We start from the raw sequence: 21358 nt of genomic DNA, 5'->3' as shown, positions 1-21358 counted from the left end.
CCCAAGAGATCAGGGTCTGAGTAAAGGCAGGTCTGACGTCTCTGCTAGTGTGAGTTTCAGGAAAACTAGTAGAGGCCAGCCAGCATTTAAGCAGAATATATGGGAACATAACATATATATACTATGTACACACACACACACACACACACACATTTTTATGCATATGCATTCTTTTTAATTGAATGCCTTTTAAATGGAAGACTCTACTTCCCTGATTGCCATAGTATCTTTTCTTTCTGCTTTGCCCTAGCTTATGCCCCAACACTTGTGTATGCTGGATGCCTGAAGGTCCTTGCTTTTTATTCAAGTACCAATACAGGGAGGTAGGAAGGGGGTCAGAGACCAGAGCGGTGTGGCAGGTGTTTATTGAGCTAGAGAAGAGCTGAGCATGGCCAGCCTGTCACGTCCTCAGAGACTCGGCATTATGAACTGCCCCTGCAGGGTCATTTTTATACAGCATGAAGTAGCCCTGGACCTGGGCAGGACTGATCTGAGTTGTAACTTGAAGGACGCGTTCTGCAAAGGCCTCGGCCAGGGCAGGTGCTTGCCCTGGATAGAACCTCTGGAACATCTGAGTCAGCTGCCAGTGTGAGCAGTAGCCCACGTACTCCTTCATGTCTACTCGTCCAGGGCGGATCAGTGCAGGGTCCAGCCTAAGAGCAGCAAAAGCAGGATCACAGGCACAAGTACCACTGCTACCCCCTAAAATGATGGTTTCTCTGAACCTCCTGATCTCCCAAAGCACCGAGGGAGCAGGGAGTCCTGCCTCACAGTCTCAGATTGCCTCATCCCTTCTTACCTGTCAACATGGTTGGTGGTCATGAACACAATGCGTGCCTCAGTGGAAGCCACACCATCCAAGGCATTGAGCAGTCCACTGAAGGTGAGACGACCTAGACCTTGGTACTTGACTGGGTCTAGAGGAAGGCAGAGATAAAGAGGCGTGGATGGTCATAACCCTACTTAAACCTTCTACTCCCCACCATGTTCCCCTACTTATCAGTGACTCTTGTGAACTCTCGTTGCCAACTCAGGCATCCTCCATCAGCCCTCTGGATTTCCACTTTCTTCCACTGCTCCTCACTCCTGTACCTCATTTACCATCACTTAGAAATGCTCCCCATTTCCTCAGCTCCCCTCACTTACTCTCTGCAGCTAGGTCCCGGCTAAGAAAGGCTGCATCCACATCTTCCAGGAGCACCAGGCTCTGCTGTGGGGCCACGCTCAGCAGGTGGTTGAGCCGGTCATCGGAGAGGCTGGAGTCCGTGAGACTCAGCAGGCAGATGCTGTGCTCCAGTTCCCCAGCCAGGGCTGTGCTATGGAGGACAGGATGACAGCAGGCAGGCAACCCGGAATCAGTCCTTGGGCCCAAATACTTGTCCTCCCCATAACGGGTGGGGTCTCAGAGACCTAACCCTTCTATCACCCCATCTTAAGGTATCTCATGTCCCACGTGTATCATGTTCCCGGGTCTCCACGTTTAATTCCCTTTCCAACCCCACAGCCCAGTTTTTCTCCAGTTTAAGGATTAAGAGAAAATGTGACCCTACTCACATAAAACTGCTTTTTCCACAACCAGGGGGCCCATAAAGCAGGTAGCCACGTCTGTAGGGAATGCCTAGGAATACAGCCAAGATGATCAGGACCTAAAATGAATTCAAGTACTCTACTTCAAATGTCCACATTCATTACCAACCCTGCCCCCTAGTGGCCTGATGACCTCAGCACTGGAAGAAATTAACCCTAGGGGCCAACTTTCATCTCTGGGAATTAAGCTAGAGCTTCATATTCATCTACCATATGACCACAGAGACCAGCCTGTTTTCCCTTACTATAGCACCACATCAAAAACAGCCTGGCCAAGACCCCAGCAGCTTCTCACCTCTGTCAGTGTACCACTTGGGGTTATCGATGAATTCCCGGATGTCTCGGACAATTCGGTTAGCCAGACCCTGTTCTAGAACCACAGAACTCAGTGGCCGCCGTCGGCGTGGATAGCCAAAAGGGCGCCATTCAGAGCCCATGGCTGTGTACATCACTGTCTTCCCTTCCTCCTGCTGCAAGGCTAGCTCTCGAGCTAAGAGGGGGAAATAAGACAAAGCCAGTAATTCGTCTTTGCCATGCTATTAGGCAGACCTGTGCCAAGACAGCTTCCCTCTGGTCTCATGGGCTAAGATCCTCCTCTCCAAGCTTCTCTTCCTCTGACGTCATATGCCCCTATTCTTGCAACTTGCCCCCCCCACCCCCCTCGCCATAAAGGCAGCCCGTGCTATCCCACACCTTCCTCCAGGATGTTGAAGAAAACCTTTCGGTCAGTGCCCAGAGCTGTGAAGGTGACAGATTCCCAAGGAGTCCCTGTCTGCAGGTCTATCATCTGCATCTCTCGGCTTCGTTCCACTCGGATCCATTTCCCTTGGTACCTGAATAAAAATGGTCACAATGAGGTGAATGAATGGGGGGTCAAATCCAGCTCCCCTCATTCTCCTTTCTACTCTTACAGCCCTCCCTGGCTCCCAACCTTACCAGATAAAGTGGTTTCCAGGGCTGGGGACAAATTCAAACTTAGTGGAGATGCGCCCACTCTCATGCTGAAGGTATGAAGTCTCAACACTGAGATGCTGAGTACGGGTACTGTGGCGGGTGAGCCAGCTAAGCAACCAGGCATAGCTTCGGTCTCGAGCAGGGACTTCCAGTGTGATCATGTAATGGCGCCGGAATGCCACCAAGCCCAGCTGGGCACCCTTCCGGGCCAGGGCCAGGGCTGTGCCCACACCCACAAGCCCAAATCCAGCCCCAAAGTAGGGATTGTCCTTCAGGGCCAGAATAAAGTCTGAAAGGGGCATCTTGAGAGGGAAACACTGAACCTTACAGGCTCTGACGCATTTTCAAACCTGGGAGTGGAGAGCAGTGGAGATGGGACAAAGCAGATTAGTTTAGAAAGGACTCTGCAATTCCTCGTCACCCTCATCCCTTCTTCCCACAGAGGCCAGGTGCAGGAAGGACAGGTCAGTTCTACTGTGTGTTTCCATATCCTCCCTTTGTGGGATGGAGGTCCTGCTGGAATGCAAGGGCTGAGACTTCAGGCCCCTCTTCCCATTTTGCCCTTCATTATCCTGTTCATAGTTCAATTTTCTGCCAGAGGACGAGGTCTAAAGATTCCTTAAACATGAGAGAACAATGTAACCATCTTCTCATCAGGATAATGGGCAGAATTTTTGTGGTCCCTGGGACTAGCTGAGATAGAAAGGGGCCCACTGCCCAGAGTTAAGAGGATGAAGCTACTCTCTTCCACTGACCTGTCAGTAACCCCATGCCTTACCACCATGAGTAATACCCTTCAAATATCCTCTCCTTTACATGCTCAATTCCTAATGTCCTGTTTAGTTAGCCCTTTATTACCTCACGACTAAACTGTCTCTTTAAAATTAATTTTAGTTCTTAAAACGTCATCTTAATGGGCCTCCACCTCTGGCTTTGGTGTACCAAATTGCTATACAGGGATCCAGATCTTTCTTCATACAGTCTGCTTCAATCCAATGGCTTGTTCTGAACAGATCCCTGAATTAGGTAAAAACTCCTCTGCCTGGTACTCAAAACCCTTCACAACACAGGGCCTACCTATCTTTCATTGCTTAGCGCCTAATAATCTCTGTTGTATAATTCTGCTCAGGCAGGTCTTCTCTACTCAGAATCCCCATTCTAATTGACTCTTCCTTCTCCCCCAATTTAACACCTGTCCATTTGCTGCTTCCTCCACGGACATTTTCCCCGAATTCTCCCCCAATAAAACGTGACCCAGTCTAATTTTAGATTGTAAGGTCCCGAGGGATTGGAAGTCACATCGTTTCTAGCACACCTTCCCGACCCCTGCCACTTTGCTGTGCGCGAGGCACGCGGGACGGTGAACTGACAGCCGAGACCACGGCTGAGGCTCAGAGTAGAATCCAGAATGCCAAAAGAAGGCCACAGACAAAGCCCTTCCCCCTCCCGTCCCTTGTCTGACGCCCAGAAGCCCCTTCCCGAACCCTTTCCACACCCCAGCTCGCGCCTCCAGCAGCGTGGCTCGGAGTAACCCGTCACTCCGCCCCCTTACCGCCATGACTCTCTGGCCCTCCCTCTCGATGGTTTCAGCCCCCGGCACTCCAGGGACGCGCCGCTCGGCCCCGCCCCGGCGTTCCTTCACCTACTTCCCGCCACACCCACCTAGCGGGCCGTGCCACTCTGCCCCACAACTCTCGATGGTACTCCCTGGGCCGCTCGCCTGGGAAAAGGGGCAAAGGGAAAACGCCAGAGAAAACCATAGAGTACACCGCCAGCCGACGAGAGGAAGAGAGAGCGGCCTCCATCGGCCCGAAGTCCTAGAGGCTGCTGGGCCGGAGGCGGTCGCACAAAAGGAGTCCCGGGAGGCCGCTCCAGCAGCTGGTGGACCATAGAGAGACACAGCTCCCGCCGGCCTTGGCCCGGGAGGTGAGTTAGTGGCTGCAGGGCGGAAACTAGTAGGGAGTGTTTGTGGAGCGGGCCGGAGGCAAAAGTTTCTCGAACCCCAGGATGAGGGTGGGCCTGGGCGGTGGGAATCCCCTGGAGGAGGTGCTGAAAGAAGCACGCCGACGGTCGGGGCCCCGGCGCATCACAGCAGCCGTCCCGGTGCCTCAGCCGCGTCACTGCTTTGGATCCCGCCCGGTTGCCCGCTGCCTCTCCTCAGGACCATAATCATGACGATGCTCCATCCCAAGCTTTGCAGGTCACAAAACGGCTTTCCCATTTGCTGGCTCTTGTGATTGCCGCTCCCGCCCAACGATGTGGACGCTGTCATCATCTCCACTTTACAGATAGGAAAGCTGAGGCCCTGGGAAGCGAGGTGACTGTATCTATCAGAGGCCACGCGGTGAGTCAGAGCCCAAAGACACGTGGAAACCCGGGTGCCTTTGTCCCCACGCCGGGTCACATTCTTTCCCCAGGCCTTCTCTGTGCATTAATTTGTCCCTTTTCTTGCTCAGTGCTTCTGCCCCAAAGATGTGCTCATTTCGCCTCTTGTGCCCGCCTCTCTCCCACCTCACCCGCTTTCCAGCCGCTGAAGGTTCAGGTTTTCAGGTTCTTGATCTAGAAGGCACTGTGTCCTCCTTGGCTCCCCGCAGAGCAGCGATAAAATTCTGTGAGCGGAGGCTGTGGTTTCCAGAGAATCCTCTGACCGTGGAAATGCACTTCTCAGCTACCTTCCGAATCCCCCGATCTGAGGTTTTGAGTTGCAGCATTCACACCTGCAACCTGATTTCCTATCCCTAAGGCCCTTACTTGACCTCCATGACTCAATTTCATGGAGTAATTACTGTCATACATTACTTATTCTTCAGCTTACGCTAATTTTTAGCCATGTGTAACAGGATATGCAATTTAGTTGGTATTCATTTCTCAGTTGTGTTCTAGTGTTTTCAATATGAGGCCATAGTCAATGAGTTTGAAATTTCTCCAGGTGTGTTCCTTCATATGTAAGGAACCACACTGGTTTATCTTTGTAGGAGACCTAGCTTCCCTCTGATGGATCTCCATGTCTGCGGTTCTCCGCTAGAATCTCATTTGTCTTACTTGCATAGATTGTTGTGGTTTGTGTTCAGTGAAGTGATAAGTCAGTCAGTTGCATTCAGAAAGCTCTAACTCCAGGGAGGGAGACTGATAGCTAAACAACAGTGCAGTGTGACAGTTTCTGATAGAGTTAGGTACAAGGTACAAGGCCCTGAAGACCCCAGAGAGAGTAACTTACATAAACAGTGTCAAGAAGTCTTCACAGCAGAAGTGACATTTGTGCAGATTCTTAAGGACAGTGAAGAGTTGGTTAGCCAGACGAGAGATGGAGAAGGGGAAATGGCCCGTCAAGCCAAGAGAGAGAGAGAGAGAGGCATGTGTGAGGGTATGGGAGCAAAAGAGAAGTTGGTGAGCCTGGAGAATGGCAACTCATTGGTATGACTGGATCAGAGATCTGTTGAGGGGAGAGGTGGTAGATGAGTCTGGAGAGGTCAGCAGGGGCCAGGTCATGAAGGAAGGGCCTTATACCCATACAGAGGAGTAGTGAGATCATAACATGTTAAGCGGGGAAGGGACATCTGAGATCCCTTGGCCCAAGTTTTGTTGCAGATAAGAAAACTGGGACCCAGATTGCTTTATGATTTCACCAGGGTTACTTAGATCCAAGAAACTTAACCTTCAGTCTTTAGTATATTGGCCAAAACTTGTTGGCTCTCTTCTAATATTGATCCCTATTAACATTTGTATACTTCTCGTTCTGAGCATTGTTATAAAAACTTCTAGGTTAACTAGGTGTGGCATGCTGCCATGCAAGGAAATGCCTAAGTGGGCAGGCACTGGGCCGTGCACCCACATCAGCTGGGAAGAAAGTGAGTGAGATCTCTAACTATATTTTGTTTGGGTTCTCTTCTGATTGGCTTATCAGCACATAAAAACCACAGAACACCGGTCAGTGGTGATGACAGACCCCGTGTTGGACCCACAGCCAACCGACAGCACTGGGGAGATGGATGGACTGTGCCCTGAGCTATTGCTGATCCCCCCATCTCTGTCTAACCGTGGAATCCTGGAGCCTGTCCAGAGCCCCTGTCCTGCTGGGAATCCCACACCTTTGCCTGCTGACCCAGGCTGCCTGCTGGTAGAGTCCACGGCAACTGAAGAGGACACAGGGAACATGGAGATCATTGTGGAAGCAGTAGCTGGAAACCTGTCCCCAGGTGCTCCTGGAGAGCCCCCAGGTACAAACATAGTTGCTACCAGGCCAGTGGGACAGTCAGCCCTGAGGTTTTGTCTGTGCTATTTTTGACCCTTCTATATAAATGTGATGAGAACACAAGGTAACATCTTATTTTTATTCTTAGAGATGTTGTAATTTGATTTGCAGTTGGTGAATGTTGATTGAAGGCTGGCAAGGTGGTTCACAACCTGGTACCGAGCTCTTGGCAGAGTCTATCCCTGTGAGGGCTTCATGTCTGCTAGGCAGCAATCCAGAAGGGAAGACCTTTCTGACACCTCTGCCCGATCCTTACTCCTATAGCCCTCGGGGAGTTTTTCCCCCATATTGACCCTCCCACTCGGGAACTGCAGCCAGGGATTAGGCAACAGGCCCAGCGCCTCCACCACCCTGGGCTTGGCAGGGCTTCCCAGAGGTAATCTGGTATTTCCTTGCCCTAGTTTCTTGTGTATAACATACTTAACTCATCCGAGGCATGTTGTCAAGAGTGGGAGTTGAACATTTATATTTATTCTAGAAAAAAGACTCTCCCCTTTATTCTTCCCATATCTACAACTTCTTATTTTTAGGTAACTTCCCTGCTGTTAACTGCCATCCTCCAGCTATGGCTGTCACAACTTCCCTTGGCAGTGTAGTATAGTGACAGCAACTACTGGGAAAGATTAGCTAATTTGATCGTAGAGTATTTCTAACCTTCTGTGTAATGAAACAAGTAATAGGCAAAGAACAAACCTGGGAAAAACATTTGCAATACATGAGGAAGAGTTAATATCTTTAAAATTCAAAGAGCTATGAAATAAGAAAAACGATGTTTTTTGGGGGTTTTGTGTTTTTTTTAGAAAGGGAAAAAGAAACCTACAGGCACTTCAATAAGGAAAAGTAAAAATAGTCAATAACCATAAGGATGCATAATGTCACTAACACACAAATAAGTTCCAGTTAAAAATAATTATGAGGGGTGCCTGGCTGGCTCAGTCAGAAGAGCAGATGACTCTTTTTTTTCTTTTTAAGTGTATTTATTTATTGAGAGGGAGAGAGCGATCCTATGGGGGGAAGGGCAGAGAGGGAGGGAAAGAATCCCAAGCAGGCTCTGTGCCGAGTCTGATGTGGGGTTTGAACCCACAAACAGTGAGATCATGACCTGAGCCTAAATCAAGAATCAGACGTTCAACTGATTGAGCCACCCGGTGCCGCAGAGCATGTGACTCTTGATATCGGGGTCATGAGTTCGAGCCCCACGTCGGGTGTAGAAATTACTAAAAAAATTTAATAGTAATAAACTTAAAAAAAATAATAACAGTTATGAAATGCCCATATTGCTTCCCAACTATGGCAAAAATTAAACGTTTTTTATAATACTTATTGTTGGTAGGAAAACAGATAACTGCCTTCTAGCTGATGGAGTGTATAAATTAGCATAATCTTTTGAAGGTCATTTTATATAATGAACTTTAATTTTTTTTAATGTTTATTTACTTTTGAGGGACAGAGAGACAGAGGTGTGAGCGAGGGAGGGGCAAAGAGAGAGTGAGACACAGAATCTGAAGCAGCCTCCAGGCCCGAGCTGTCAGCACAGAGCCTGACACGGGGCTCAAACCCACGAACCCTGAGATCATGACCTGAGCCAAAGTCGGATGCTTAACCGACTGAGCCACCCAGGCACCCCTGTATAACAAACTTTAAACTGACCCAGTCATTCCATTTCTAGGCCTCTGTCCTATAGAAAACTCACACACACGCACAAGGAGACAGGGGTAAAAGGATGTCCCGAGCAGCTTTATTTATAATGATTGCAAATAACCCAAATGTCCATCAGTAAGGGCAAGACTTCATTTTGACTTGTTCATGCCAGGAAGTACTCTGGACTGGACAAAAAAAAAATACAAGGTAGAGCTAAAGGTACTCAGAAAAAAAAGTATCTGATATATATAGCAAGCGGGGGTGGGGGGGGGCGGGGCAGGGAGGGAAGCAAATTGCAGAGAAATGACTGAAAAAGGCCTGAAAGAAAAAGAATATACACCAAATTTTGTGTGAGAGTGTGGGGGGGTTATTTTTTCTTTATATACATCTATGTTATTTGAGTTGTCACGCTGAACTTTTATTTAAACAAAGAAACGATAAAAAAAAAAGGATTCCCAGGGTAGATGTGGCACAGACCTGGGCTTGAGTCCTGGTTCCACCATTAACAGGCACCATGGCCTTAACCTTAGAACTCCAGGCCCCTCTTCTCGTAGGGCAACTGGAGCACCAAGTGAGTGTTTCCTACACCTTTGTCAAGGTCCCGCCCGTTGCTTAAGAAATGGCAGTGATTACTGTGAACGTGATTTGGGTCTTTTGGAAACGGATGTTTTCCATTTTGTAAATTACTGTGCCTCTGAAAAATCTCTTTACAGAATGTGAAAGTAATACTTTGTCACTTATACTGTAGATGTTATCCGCAGATTGTCGTTTACTTCTTTTGGAAGTTCGTAATTTTTCATTTGGGCAAAACATATTGCCTTTTCCTAATGCTTTCCTGATTAGTTAATGCTTGTTGCATTTATTTAGCAAATATTAAATACCTATTTTGTGCCAAATGTTGGGCCAGATTCTGGGAATCCAACTTTAGTATATGTGCTGCCGAAGCGAGCACTTGATAGCGGGAATCCAAATGTGTGTGCAAATAAATAGACTGTCCCTGACCTTATGGAGCTTACTGTCCAGGGATAGAACCAGACTTAAGGTCCATCTCCACTCTACTAATATTAAAAGATTCACCTACATTTTCTACTAGTAGCTAACTCCTGTGAGTCTCATTCCATCTGATTCTGTGCCTTTCTCTGTCGGTCCTCTGCCTGCAGGTGTCCTGGTAAAGGTGGTGGAGGTGTACTTCTGTGAGCGCTGTGAGCAGAGCTTCGCAGAGCCCACTCTGCTGGCCCTGCACCAGTGTACTGAGACCCTTATACAGCCTATGCAGGGCCTCTCTAGCCTTCCATGCTCTGTAGAGCTGACCCCCAGCAACCTCATTCTCTCTGGCCCTCTGCAGGGCCAGGGCCCACCAGATAGCCCCCTGCCATGCCCTGTGTGTAGACAAGAGTTTGCCCAACCCCAGGCCCTGAAGAGCCACTTCAAGATTCACCGGGCCACTCCCGACATCTTCTCCTGCCCAGAGTCTGGCTGTGTGTTCTCCGCTGAAGATCGCAAGGGTCTGCAGCACCACCTGAGGCAGGCCCACGCCACGGTTCCCGTGCCCTGTTCTTTCCGGGGCTGCCCCCTGCTTTTTGGGAGCCAGCAGGGCATGGAGCTGCACCGGCAGGCCCACTACCCTTTCCACTGCAACCATTGCAGCTTCGTGGGCTCCAACGTCAAACTCTTCCGGCAGCATCAGCGGAGCCACGGGGCCGGGACACAGGGAGAACTGTCTGCCCTTCAGGGTCTTCCATCCCAGGAGCTGCTGCCAGGTATGAGGCCAAAGGCCCAGCAGTGCCTTGCCTGGAATGCAGCCACGGTCAGTCTTACAGGACAGGCCGTTGATTCCAGTGCCATGAATGTATATGTGAATGCAAGGGAACGTGGAGCAGTGGCTCAGGAGGCCAGCATTACTGACTGACAGTGGAAGGCATCTAGAAACCCTGGACCAGTCAGAATATATAAGACAAGGAGCAAGTCTTTGTCCATGACAGTGAGTGATATTTGGCTTTAGCTGTGCTGTGGCCTTGAAGTTACTTAACCAGTATCCTTTTTTTGATTCATTTCAGAGCTTTCTGAGGGCAGAAGCTAAAATGTTCATCCGTGGCCGTAGCCACTGGTAGAATACCTGTAGACTTCTTTTTAGAGTACGTGGGATTGGGCCAGAGAAGCCGGGATTCTTTTAAAAAGAAACCTTCTAGAAGGGTGGAGCCTCACTGATCCTTACTCCTCTCAGTCTCAACAAAAACAAACAAAAAACCACCACCAACAACAACAAAAAAAAATGGGCATGGGGTGGATAGAAGAGCAGGAGAAAATAGAGAAACCAGGCCTGGAAGGTCAGGATTCTGCTGAGAGACTTAGGCTTGCTAAGACCTGTTGGTGCTTTGTTCCCAAAGAGAAGACCCCTTTTTCCTGGGAAATAGTCTTGTATCTTTGCCTTCCTGAGGCATCTCCCTTTGTTGAGGGATAGAAGGGCTGGATTGGTGTGACCCTGTCTTGCTGATCAGGCTTCTCAGTAGAGCAGTTAAGAGGACAGACTATGTTACCCTGCGTTGAGCCACCAGCCATTAGCCCTGGGAACCCAAGCCAGGGAAGGGCTCTGTACCCATTCTGTCCCTCTCAGTCCCCTACCCCCACTGCAATGATCTCAAAGCTCTTACCTTTCAGGGGTCTAAGGATGGTGTTATCTGAGGTTTGATTTACTCTAGGTTGGAGCATTAATGACCGCTTAGCTCTTGGTCTTCCTATCCTTGTCTTGAGTGATAATAAATGTATAGACTTAGAATTCGAGATTCTCTTACACTAAATGGGGAGGGGGTGATTCTGCCAGCCAGTAAGAGGAGCAGTCCAAGCCTTCACTGCTGGCATTGGCTTCTATAGACATCATCGAGTGTTATGTGTCTCCAGCTCCGAAACTGCTCAGTAGAGAGGGGGAGCCTTCAGAACAAGCAGATACGCCCTTGCCCAGGCGAGAGTCAGCTGACGAGGAGGACGTAGAGGAAGAAGAGGGGAATGGCACCTTAAAGGACTCCCAGAAAGCCCCAGAGAAAGCCCAGGGGGCTCAGCAGTTAGAAGGTAATAACATGGTTAGGCTGAACCTCCTGGTGGTGGGGAGGAATGGATTGAGGGGAGCCTGGCATTGAGGCTCTGGGGTTTGGTTTCCTGGGCTTTGATTCATATCCCTTTGTTCCTACCCTTCCACTTTGACATGTCTAGTGGGAAAATGATAAATGAGTAAAGACTGTAGAAACAGAGCCGGGGTAAATAGAGTTTGCTCTCCTGGGCTGGTATTCCTTGGGCAGAAAGCTTTTTTGCAGGGAAGGAGAGGGTGATATTCATCATACAAAGATGCTAGAGGTTATTGATCAGCAGCCTGACATGTCTGGCATTGGGCCTACTGAGATTTTGTTTCTGAAACCCTACTTCCCAGTTTTCTAACTCACTAGAACATTTGAAACCCATCCAGCCCACAGGGAGCACATTTATTGTCAAGAGAATAGAAAAGATCTGGTTGTATTTATGACCAGTTCTCTATGATCTAGAACTCAGTGAACCAGTGTTAGGAAGTGGGAGTACTTTACCTTCTTCACTTCCCTTTTCCACACTCCATGGGTTTTTTTTCCTTCCAACCAACCCTGCTGATCCCCCTGCCTACCTCCATGAACGAGGACAAGGAAGAACAAGAATGGTCCATCCGGATTGTTCTCTCGAGCAGCTCTAGACAAAGGCTTAGGAACAGTAGGTGGCTGGGTAAAGCACTTCAAATAGGTTTGCCACAAGGCTTGAGAAATCCTTGTGATGTTGCTTCTTTCAATACTTGAATTTCTCATCTCTTCTTTGAGACTACAGTGTTTGAGGTGCTACTGTTTCGGTTTCCTGGAGAGAAATGGGAAAGGCCACACGATGTTTGTGTCTGGGCAGATTGTGGTTCTCCCATTATCTGGCCAGCCCCTGAGCTACCTTCTGTGCCTTTCCCTCTCCCAGGGGATGTGGCTTCTGGCACCGAGTCCCTCTTCAAGACCCACATGTGTCCAGAATGCAAACGCTGCTTTAAGAAGCGGACCCATCTCGTGGAGCACCTGCATCTCCACTTCCCGGACCCCAGCCTCCAGTGCCCCAACTGCCAGAAGTTCTTCACCAGCAAGAGCAAGCTCAAGACCCATCTGCTGCGGGAGCTGGGCCAGAAGGCCCACCGCTGCCCGCTGTGCCACTACAGTGCGGTGGAGAGGAACGCGCTCAACCGCCACATGGCCAGCATGCACGAGGACATCTCCAACTTCTACTCAGACACCTACACCTGTCCCGTGTGCCGCGAGGAGTTCCGCCTCAGCCAGGCCCTCAAGGAGCACCTCAAGAGCCACACGGCGGCGGCGGCGGCAGAGCCGCTGCCCCTCCGCTGCTTTCAGGAAGGCTGCGGCTACACGGCCCCCGACCGCAAGGCCTTCATAAAGCACCTGAAGGAGACCCATGGTGTGCGGGCCGTGGAGTGCCGCCATCACTCTTGTCCCATGCTCTTCGCCACGGCCGAAGCCATGGAGGCCCATCACAAAAGCCACTACGCCTTCCACTGCCCACACTGCGACTTTGCCTGCTCCAATAAGCACCTGTTCCGCAAACACAAGAAGCAGGGCCACCCCGGCAGTGAAGAGCTGCGCTGCACCTTCTGCCCCTTTGCCACCTTCAACCCGGTGGCCTACCAGGACCACGTGGGCAAGATGCACGCCCACGAGAAGATCCACCAGTGCCCTGAGTGCAGCTTTGCCACCGCCCACAAGAGGGTGCTCATCCGCCACATGCTGCTGCACACCGGTGAGCTGGCTTCCCTGCTTCCCGTAATGTAAGGGTGGCAATGAGGAGGGGGCGGCAGAAGTGAGCTTTTACTGCGTACAAGACACAGGAAGGGCCTTGCGTGCATTGTCTTGTTGGACCCAGTCTTCCTAGATATAAATCAAGCCTTAAGCCGAGTGTCACTCAGCTAGTACGGTGGTTAAGCCACTGAGCCAAAGACTGTGCTCTCACTGCTATGCTGCTGTGTCTCACCGTTAAGGCCCCGTCCAGTTCTGCTTGCCCTTCGTCAGGCTTGCCTGGGTCAGTACCCAGCCTATTAGAGCAAAGAAACCCAGACGGGGGGAGATACCTTCCTTTGCAATTCGAGTTTTGAGGTGTGCTATGAGAGATGGGGCGAGGGGACTGAACCATCTACATATGTTGTAGCCTTGGCAGCTGACTCAGAGTCTAAATTGGTTACCAGCATTGCTGATGCTTTGAGTGACACAGCCACATCAGGCTTCCTCCTACAGCATCACCCCATTTGTGCTCTCTAGGCAAGAATCAGTGGGTTGATAAGATATTTAAAAAATCTCATCAAAGATTTTTGGGAGGCCAGGTTTTAGGTTGCTTGGGGTAAAGCCATTGTTTCCCTGGAACAGGTCATTTCTACACATGCTTTGGTCACCAAGCCTCGTTTTTCTGCGGCCTTTCCTAAAATCTTCATCTCTACGGTGCTTTATAGTTTAGAGTTCTTTTAGATAGATCACTTCATTTAATTCATAATAACAATCTTGTAAGGAAGACAGTTGAAAAAGAGAAACTGAACACTTAAATGGCCTGTTTCAGGATCACACAGCTAGTATCAGAACCAGAGCCAGACCACCACGTTGCTTGCTTTTGACCGTGGGGAAGTGGGCTGGGCTGGTAGGCAGGGATCACAGGGAAGGGTCCTGAAGGACCTGGTCTTGACCAACTACACAGACAGCTCTTCCTTGAGTCCTTGCTGGGCACTGCTGAGGACTTTGGGACATCTCATTTAATCTTCTGTCAACCATGAGCAGTCAGTATTTTTGTTGCTCCCTCTTTGGAGCCAAGGAAACTGAGACTTGGAGGGGTTAAATGACCTCTCCAAAACCATACGGTAGTAAGCTGGGATCTGAACCACCACTTGATAGCTCTGTGGTTTCTCTCTGCCTTGGCTTCTTTTTCTGTAAAATGGGGCAGTCCTCCTCCGGGGGCTGTTGGGAGGAGTCAGTACGAGGGGACCTGGTACATAATGAGCATTCTATACATGTTGGCTATTGACGTCTTTGTTACCGTGTCGGATTTCAGAGTTCAGATTCTTAACTACTTCTTGTATTGCCTGATTTTTTTCTCCTCTTCCACAAAACTGGAAGGAACTAGGGTAAGTGGAGCCAGTGCCAACAAGCTCCACAACAAATCAAGGGTAGACTTCCAAGCTGGTTTTGGAAAGCATGGTCTTCACTTTCCGCCGGGGCTTGCTCCGTGTCGGAGTGGAGAAATCGTCTGCGAGGGCTGGGAGCAGCACTGACTTGTGAGCCACGCCGCGGGCCGCGCGTGAAGCTTTCGTTCTGCTTAGCATCAGGGCAAGCTGGCTGGGGAAGATGGTCTGTGCTCGCTCGGTCCGTGTCTGACCTGTGTCCTCTCCCCTCTCCCACCCCCACTCCCCCATAAGGCGAGAAACCTCACAAGTGTGAGCTGTGTGACTTCACGTGCCGAGACGTGAGCTACCTGTCCAAGCACATGCTGACCCACTCCAACACCAAGGATTACATGTGCACCGAGTGTGGCTATGTCACCAAGTGGAAGCACTACCTCAGTGTGCACATGCGGAAACATGCAGGGGACCTCAGGTATGAGCACACGCATGCCTCCGTCCCTGTTCCCAAGGACCTTATGCCAGGCTAGCCTCCTCTTGAACTCACCTTGCTCTCCTGGCCCCAGAGCTACTCCTCCTGTTGTCCCTCTCTGCTCCTCTCGCCTCAGCTCCATTGCCTATAGCTGGCCTCTGTGCCTGTGGCCCAGTGTGCATGGTGAGAGCTGTCTGGGCTCGGGAGGGAGCGCAGGCCTACACACGAAGGTGTCCCTTGGGTTCTGAGTCCGGTCCTGGGAAAGTAGGGAGGCTGCACCTGTGACCCCAACCCAGGCATGTTTCCCGCTGAGCTGTGGCACAGCTGGCCAGGGGGTTTCTCCTAGCTTCCATGCCTCCACGGGAGAATGGGACCTAGGCACAGAAACCTGCCCCATGAGGCTGTAGCCCTGTCAGCTCCTTCGGAGTCCACAGCAGGTTGCTGATTTATGCTCTCTTCCCTTTGGGAAGCGATACAGAGGAGGGGTCGGAACACAGGCCCTGAAGCTAGGCTGTCCCTGCCCTTCACTTCCTTTTTAACCTTAGGCAAGTTATTAATTTCCGTGCTTTAGTGACCTCACTTGCAAATAGATACCTACGTCACAGGGCAGTGGAAAAAAAAGAATAAATTAGATGATGCGTGTACGGTACCGAGTGTAGAGCCTTGTCCATGGTAAGTGCTCATTTACCTGTCAAGGGAGATCGATAATTGTGACTTTGCCCCCCACCCCCACCCCTGTCCTCCTCGCCAGATACCAGTGCAACCAGTGCTCGTACCGCTGCCACCGGGCTGACCAGCTGAGCAGCCACAAGCTGCGCCACCAGGGCAAGTCCCTGATGTGTGAGGTGTGTGCTTTCGCTTGCAAGCGGAAGTATGAGCTGCAGAAGCACATGGCCTCCCAGCACCACCCGGGCGCGCCGGCCCCGCTCTATCCCTGCCGCTACTGCAGCTACCAGAGCCGCCACAAGCAGGCCCTGCTGAGCCACGAGAACTGCAAGCACACCCGCCTCCGGGAGTTCCGCTGTGCCCTCTGCGACTACCGCACCTTCAGCAACACCACCCTCTTCTTCCACAAGCGCAAGGCCCACGGCTACGTGCCCGGGGACCAGGTGTGGCAGCTCCGCTCTGCCAGCCAGGAACCGGAGGGGGCCAGGCAGTGCCCGACACCCCCGCCAGACTCAGAGCCCTCGAGCCAGCTGTCTCCCCAGCCTGAGGCGCCAGACCGTGACCCCGGGACTGTGGTGGACCCCAACGTGGACCGGGCCCCGCCGGAGCCCGGTGAGGAGGACCGCGCCGGGAGACCGGCTGGCAGCGAGGTTCCGCGGGGGGACGACCTGGGTAGCAGCCCCAGTCCGGCCGAGGCAGATGAAGGTGGCTGCACGCTGCACCTCGAGGCCCTGGGGGTGGAGCTGGAGCCCGTGGCTGAGCCGCCCCTTGAGGAGATCACTGAACCCGCACCTGCGGAGTTCAGGCCCCTGGACCCCTCGGGGCCCCTGAGACTGGAAGGGCCAGGTGCAACTTTGACAGAGCTGTCTACCTTTGAAGGTGCTGGGACGTCTGGTTTGGATGCTGAAGAAGAGCCCGTTCTGGAAAAGCCAGCCCCTGAAAGCCCCAGAAACCCCCCTTCCTCAGAGGAGGCCCCTGACAGCTGGGTGGGAACCTTCAAGGCAGCTCTGCCTGCTGAGACCGCTCCCCTCCCCCAGTTCCCAGAGTCAGAGTCCTTACTCAAGGCCCTGCGGAGACAGGACAAAGAGCAAGCAGAGGCTCTGGTGCTGGAGGGGCGGGTTCAGATGGTTGTGATACAGGGAGAGGGGCGGGCCTTCCGCTGCCCGCACTGCCCTTTTATCACCCGCCGGGAGAAGGCCCTGAGTGTGCACTCCAGGACTGGGTGCCAGGGCCGCCGAGAGCCCCTGCTGTGCCCTGAGTGTGGGGCTAGCTTCAAGCAACAGCGTGGCCTCAGCACCCACCTGCTGAAGAAGTGCCCTGTTCTGCTCAGAAAGAACAAGGGCTTACCCAGACCAAGTTCACCCGTCCCTCTGCGTCCTCCGCCCCCGGGCACCCAGGACTCAGGGGATGTGGAAGGTGGGAAGCCCCCACCTGCGCCATTAGAAGTAGAGCTGGTGCTCCCAAAAGATGCTCCCTCTGTGCCTCCCAGGGAGCCGGAAGTAGAGGAGCCTCCTGGCACACTGTGTGTCCCTGCAGTCCCTCCTGCAGGAAACCCCTCACCCGAAGAGACGCCTGAGAAGTTCCACTTCGAGCAGGGCAAGTTTCACTGCAACTCCTGCACGTTCCTCTGTTCTCGGCTCTCCTCCATTACCTCTCACGTGGCCGAAGGCTGCCGGGGGGGACGTGGCGGGGGAGGAAAGCGGGGGGCCGCCCAGACCCAGCCCGTTGCATCCCTCCTGAGCGATGGAGGCTCCGCTCCCCTAAACAGCGGCAGCACAGAGCGCAGCCCTGGGAATGGGGACACGACTGCGGTGCCAAAGCAGAAGGGGGCGCGCTTCTCCTGCCCCACGTGTCCCTTCAGCTGCCAGCAGGAGCGGGCTCTGAGGACTCACCAGACCCGGGGCTGCCCCCTCGAGGGGTCCGGCGAGCTGCACTGTGGCCTCTGCACGTTCACCACTGCCGCCGCTGCCGCCCTGAGGCTACACCAGAAGCGGAGGCACCCTAGCACGGCTCCTGCCCGTGGGCCCCGGCCCCCTCTGCAGTGTGGGGACTGTGGCTTCACCTGTAAGCAGGGCCGGTGCCTACAGCAGCACCGGCGGCTCAAGCACGAGGGAGTGAAGCCGCACCAGTGCCCCTTCTGTGACTTTTCCACCACCAGACGGTACCGGTTGGAGGCACACCAGTCGCGACACACAGGTGTTGGCCGCATCCCCTGCAGCTCCTGTCCCCAGACATTTGGTACCAACTCAAAACTGCGCTTGCACCGGCTAAGGGTACATGACAAAACACCCACCCACTTCTGTCCCCTCTGTGACTACAGTGGCTACCTTCGCCATGACATCACTCGCCACGTCAACAGTTGCCACCGGGGCACTCCTGCCTTTGCCTGCCCCCGGTGTGAGGCCCAGTTCAGTTCCGAGACGGCACTCAAGCAGCATGCCCTGCGCCGACATCCTGAGCCTGCGCCCCCCGCCCCCGGCTCTCCTGCAGAGGCCACCGAGGGCCCCCTGCACTGCTCCCGCTGTGGGTTGCTGTGCCCCAGCCCCGCCAGCCTGCGAGGACACACCCGGAAACAGCACCCGCGGCTGGAGTGCGGGGCCTGCCAGGAGGCCTTCCCCAGCCGGCCGGCACTGGATGAGCACCGGAGACAGCAGCATTTCAGCCACCGCTGCCAGCTCTGTGACTTCGCTGCCCGGGAGCGGGCGGGCCTGGTGAAGCACTACTTGGAACAGCATGAGGCGGCAGCGGCCTCGGAGGGCAGTGCAGGTGCCAGCCAGCCCCCCCTGCGCTGCCCCTTTTGTGACTTTACGTGCCGCCATCAGCTCGTGCTGGACCACCACGTGAAAGGGCACGGGGGCACCCGGCTCTACAAGTGCACCGACTGTGCTTACAGCACCAAGAACCGGCAGAAGATCACCTGGCACAGCCGCATCCACACCGGGGAAAAGCCCTACCGCTGTCACCTCTGTCCCTATGCCTGTGCTGACCCTTCTCGACTCAAGGTAAGGTCGGGGCCCTGGGGACTTCCCTGATCCCAACTCGCAGCTATGAGCTCTGGGACTTTCGTCAAGCCTCGTGTGTAAAAGGAAGAGAATACTGCACAGAGTTGTTAACAGAGATAAAATTCCGTCATACGTGCTTGGTATGTGATGAAGGCAGGTAATAGTTGGGTGGTAATCTCCGTGATAATGGCTAACATTTATTGAGCACTTATTGTATGCTGGATACGAATTTTAGTCCTTCCAAAACACAAGATAGAATTGCTTTTGCTATTTCTTCTGCAGTTGATTTCACAGGTTAATAAACTGTGAGGTAGAGGTTAAGCCCCCAAAGACACAGGTAGCAAGTGGCAGAGCTGAGATAGGGCAGACCAAGAGGTAGGCCCAGTGGGTTAGGTTGGTGTCCACATGGCCAGACTGGGGAGCCTGCTTGGTAACAGAAGTATGGCCGGGATGGGAGCACATCCTTTGAGTGTCAAGGGTACGCATTTTCTGGGCATACTCTGCTCTTCCCTCCTCCAGTACCATATGCGGATCCACAAGGAAGAACGCAAGTATCTGTGCCCTGACTGTGGCTACAAGTGCAAGTGGGTCAACCAGCTCAAGTACCACATGACCAAGCACACAGGTGAGTCTGTGCGGTTTCAACAGGCCCAAGGGGTTCCCCCATTCTCTGGCACACCCAGCCTCCTTGAGGTTGTGGGTGTCCTTAGTCAGGTTCAGGGTGCACATCAGTTTTTCACATTGGTGGTAGGAGGGAGGGAGGCTGAATGGCCAGAATAGCTTCCCTGCCCACTGAAGACCTATCAGAATCAGAAGAGAGGTGAACCTGGGAGCCTATGCGTCTGCACTGTGTAAAAGCTTCATGGCCCTAGGTTACCCACCTCCCATTGAGAACTCAAATGTGTGACTGAAGGAGGTCTCCTTGGTTCCTGCAGACACGATGGGCTGTCATGGGTAACAAAGAGAATGTGAAGGGTTCACTTGTTTTGACTTCTTTTTTTTCTTCTGGGTACGGAGTCCATGAACTATGGCTTCTCAGGAAAGACTTAATGATGCCGTGCTTGTGATTACTGTGTATGATCCCCTCATGTAAAGGAAGTAACCAGATGCATTTCAAGGCACTCTGCATCTATGAATGACACTTCTTTTGCCTCTAGCTCTTCCTTCTTAAACATTTTATTTTCCTGTTTGGGTTGGACAAGGAGTTGTATTTAAATGGATTTCCAAGTTGCATGAGGACCCCATGATCAAAAGGGGGTTAGAATCTCCCATTTGGAAACCCTGTCATATTTGAGTGAATATTTGTTGCTGTCAGGTGGCTACTTGGGAATCGGTTATCAGCATCCATTGAGCACCCGCTGTATACAAGGGGCTGTTTTGGGAGAAGGGCATAGAAATGTCAGAGGGGACTGGAACATTCTAAAGATGCAGTCGTTAGTCACCATGCTGCTTGTGTTCTTTGTGTCCTGGGATCACGGCGACTCTTCCGGCACACTGAGCATTGTTCGACTCCCTTCAGCAGTAATTTGTTCCTTGTCCTCGCCCTGTCCCCCAGGACTGAAGCCATACCAGTGTCCCGAGTGTGAATACTGTACCAACCGGGCTGATGCGCTGCGTGTGCACCAGGAGACGCGGCATCGGGAAGCCCGGGCCTTCATGTGCGAGCAGTGTGGCAAGGCCTTCAAGACCCGCTTCCTACTGCGCACCCACCTCCGCAAGCACAGCGAGGCCAAACCCTATGTGTGCAACGTGTGCCACCGTGCTTTCCGCTGGGCTGCCGGCCTGCGCCATCACGCCCTCACCCACACCGACCGCCACCCCTTCTTCTGCCGCCTCTGCAGCTACAAGGCCAAGCAGAAGTTCCAGGTGGTTAAGCATGTGCGCAGGCACCACCCCGACCAGGCCGACCCAAACCAAGGAGTGGGCAAAGACCCCACCACCCCCACAGTGCACCTGCATGACGTGCAGTTGGAGGACCCCAGCCCCCCTGCTCCTGCTGCTCCTCCAACTGGACCAGAGGGCTGAGAGCCTACCCCACCTCTTGGAGGGTGTGGTCCAAGACGTGCAGTGCAGACTGACTGGAGGCAGAGCGAGCCTGGAGCTCAGGGCCAGAGGAGGGGCTAGCTTCGAGGCGCCCGGGGAGGGGGCTGCAGGCCTCCTGGGACTCAGGCTCTAGTACTTTGAAGTTGATGGCCATATATATAAAAGAGCAACATGGACCACAAATTGATTTCCTGTCGCGGCACACTGTGTTTTTAACCCATGAGTTCCTGCTTTCTTCACCATCCCTCCCCCAAAGTCCCTGGCCCTAAGATGCTAGTTTTACCCATTCTGTCGTCCCCTTTCTTCTTGCTGTCAAGTCTGTTTTCTTTCAATGCCCTCAAAACAGTTGTATCTACCTGCATGTGCTGTTGTGCCTGATGCTCTCTAAAGCATGTTAAACAGAGTGATTACTAGCTTATAGACTCGTCCACGTCCCTGACTTACCATTCCCAGGTTGTCCTCTTGATCTGCCCTGTTCCCTCTCAGACCTCTGCCTCTCCTTTGTCTCCTTCCATTTTCACTGCGTGATTCTGAAATGGGCCAGGTCTGTTTTCTCTCTGTCCTTGAACCTGTCTAGGCCT

The 21358-nt window shown here is 52.5% G+C and overlaps 2 protein-coding genes across 5 annotated transcripts; one reads left to right on the top strand and one right to left on the bottom strand.

The window, feature by feature from the left end:
• Window positions 1-347: 347 nt before the first annotated feature.
• LOC122481776 (mitochondrial chaperone BCS1) lies at window positions 348-4176 on the bottom strand. Its single transcript, XM_043577835.1, has 8 exons — window positions 4094-4176; window positions 2524-2891; window positions 2281-2420; window positions 1883-2077; window positions 1555-1618; window positions 1147-1316; window positions 800-917; window positions 348-653 (listed from the first exon to the last, which is right to left on the bottom strand). Exons 2-8 carry the CDS (start codon window positions 2841-2843, stop codon window positions 401-403), a joined length of 1260 nt encoding a protein of 419 aa, XP_043433770.1. The 5' UTR covers window positions 2844-2891; window positions 4094-4176; the 3' UTR covers window positions 348-400.
• A 133-nt stretch (window positions 4177-4309) lies between these two features.
• On the top strand, window positions 4310-21195 carry ZNF142 (zinc finger protein 142). Of its 4 annotated transcripts, none has more exons than XM_043577827.1 (10): window positions 4310-4467; window positions 4734-4885; window positions 6446-6758; window positions 9595-10194; window positions 11333-11500; window positions 12410-13234; window positions 14892-15069; window positions 15818-18734; window positions 19254-19359; window positions 20290-21195. In XM_043577827.1, the coding sequence occupies exons 3-10, from the start codon at window positions 6479-6481 to the stop codon at window positions 20757-20759; spliced, it is 5544 nt and encodes a 1847-aa protein (XP_043433762.1). In that variant the 5' UTR covers window positions 4310-4467; window positions 4734-4885; window positions 6446-6478; the 3' UTR covers window positions 20760-21195. The 4 variants fall into 4 exon arrangements, with proteins under 4 accessions (XP_043433762.1, XP_043433760.1, XP_043433763.1 ...); XM_043577825.1 differs by having other exon boundaries at window positions 11306-11500; XM_043577828.1 differs by lacking the exon at window positions 9595-10194.
• The last annotated feature ends 163 nt before the right edge of the window (window positions 21196-21358 follow it).

The sequence above is a fragment of the Prionailurus bengalensis genome, chromosome C1 (assembly GCF_016509475.1).
Source record: "Prionailurus bengalensis isolate Pbe53 chromosome C1, Fcat_Pben_1.1_paternal_pri, whole genome shotgun sequence".
Classification (NCBI taxonomy): domain Eukaryota; kingdom Metazoa; phylum Chordata; class Mammalia; order Carnivora; family Felidae; genus Prionailurus; species Prionailurus bengalensis.
Note: the sequence above shows the minus strand (reverse complement) of the source record. Positions and strands in the feature narration are given on the sequence as shown.

Coding starts and splice junctions, on each gene's coding strand:
- LOC122481776 (XM_043577835.1), bottom strand. CDS start 2,843: ATGCCCCTTTCAGACTTTATTCTGGCCCTGAAGGACAATCCCTACTTT. Junction 1,619..1,882: donor CAAGTGGTACACTGACAGAG/GTGAGAAGCTGC, acceptor CTGTATTCCTAG/GCATTCCCTACAGACGTGGC. Junction 654..799: donor ACCACCAACCATGTTGACAG/GTAAGAAGGGAT, acceptor TGCTGCTCTTAG/GCTGGACCCTGCACTGATCC.
- ZNF142 (XM_043577825.1), top strand. CDS start 6,479: ATGACAGACCCCGTGTTGGACCCACAGCCAACCGACAGCACTGGGGAG. Junction 10,195..11,305: donor ATCCCAGGAGCTGCTGCCAG/GTATGAGGCCAA, acceptor TGGCTTCTATAG/ACATCATCGAGTGTTATGTG. Junction 15,070..15,817: donor AAACATGCAGGGGACCTCAG/GTATGAGCACAC, acceptor CCTCCTCGCCAG/ATACCAGTGCAACCAGTGCT.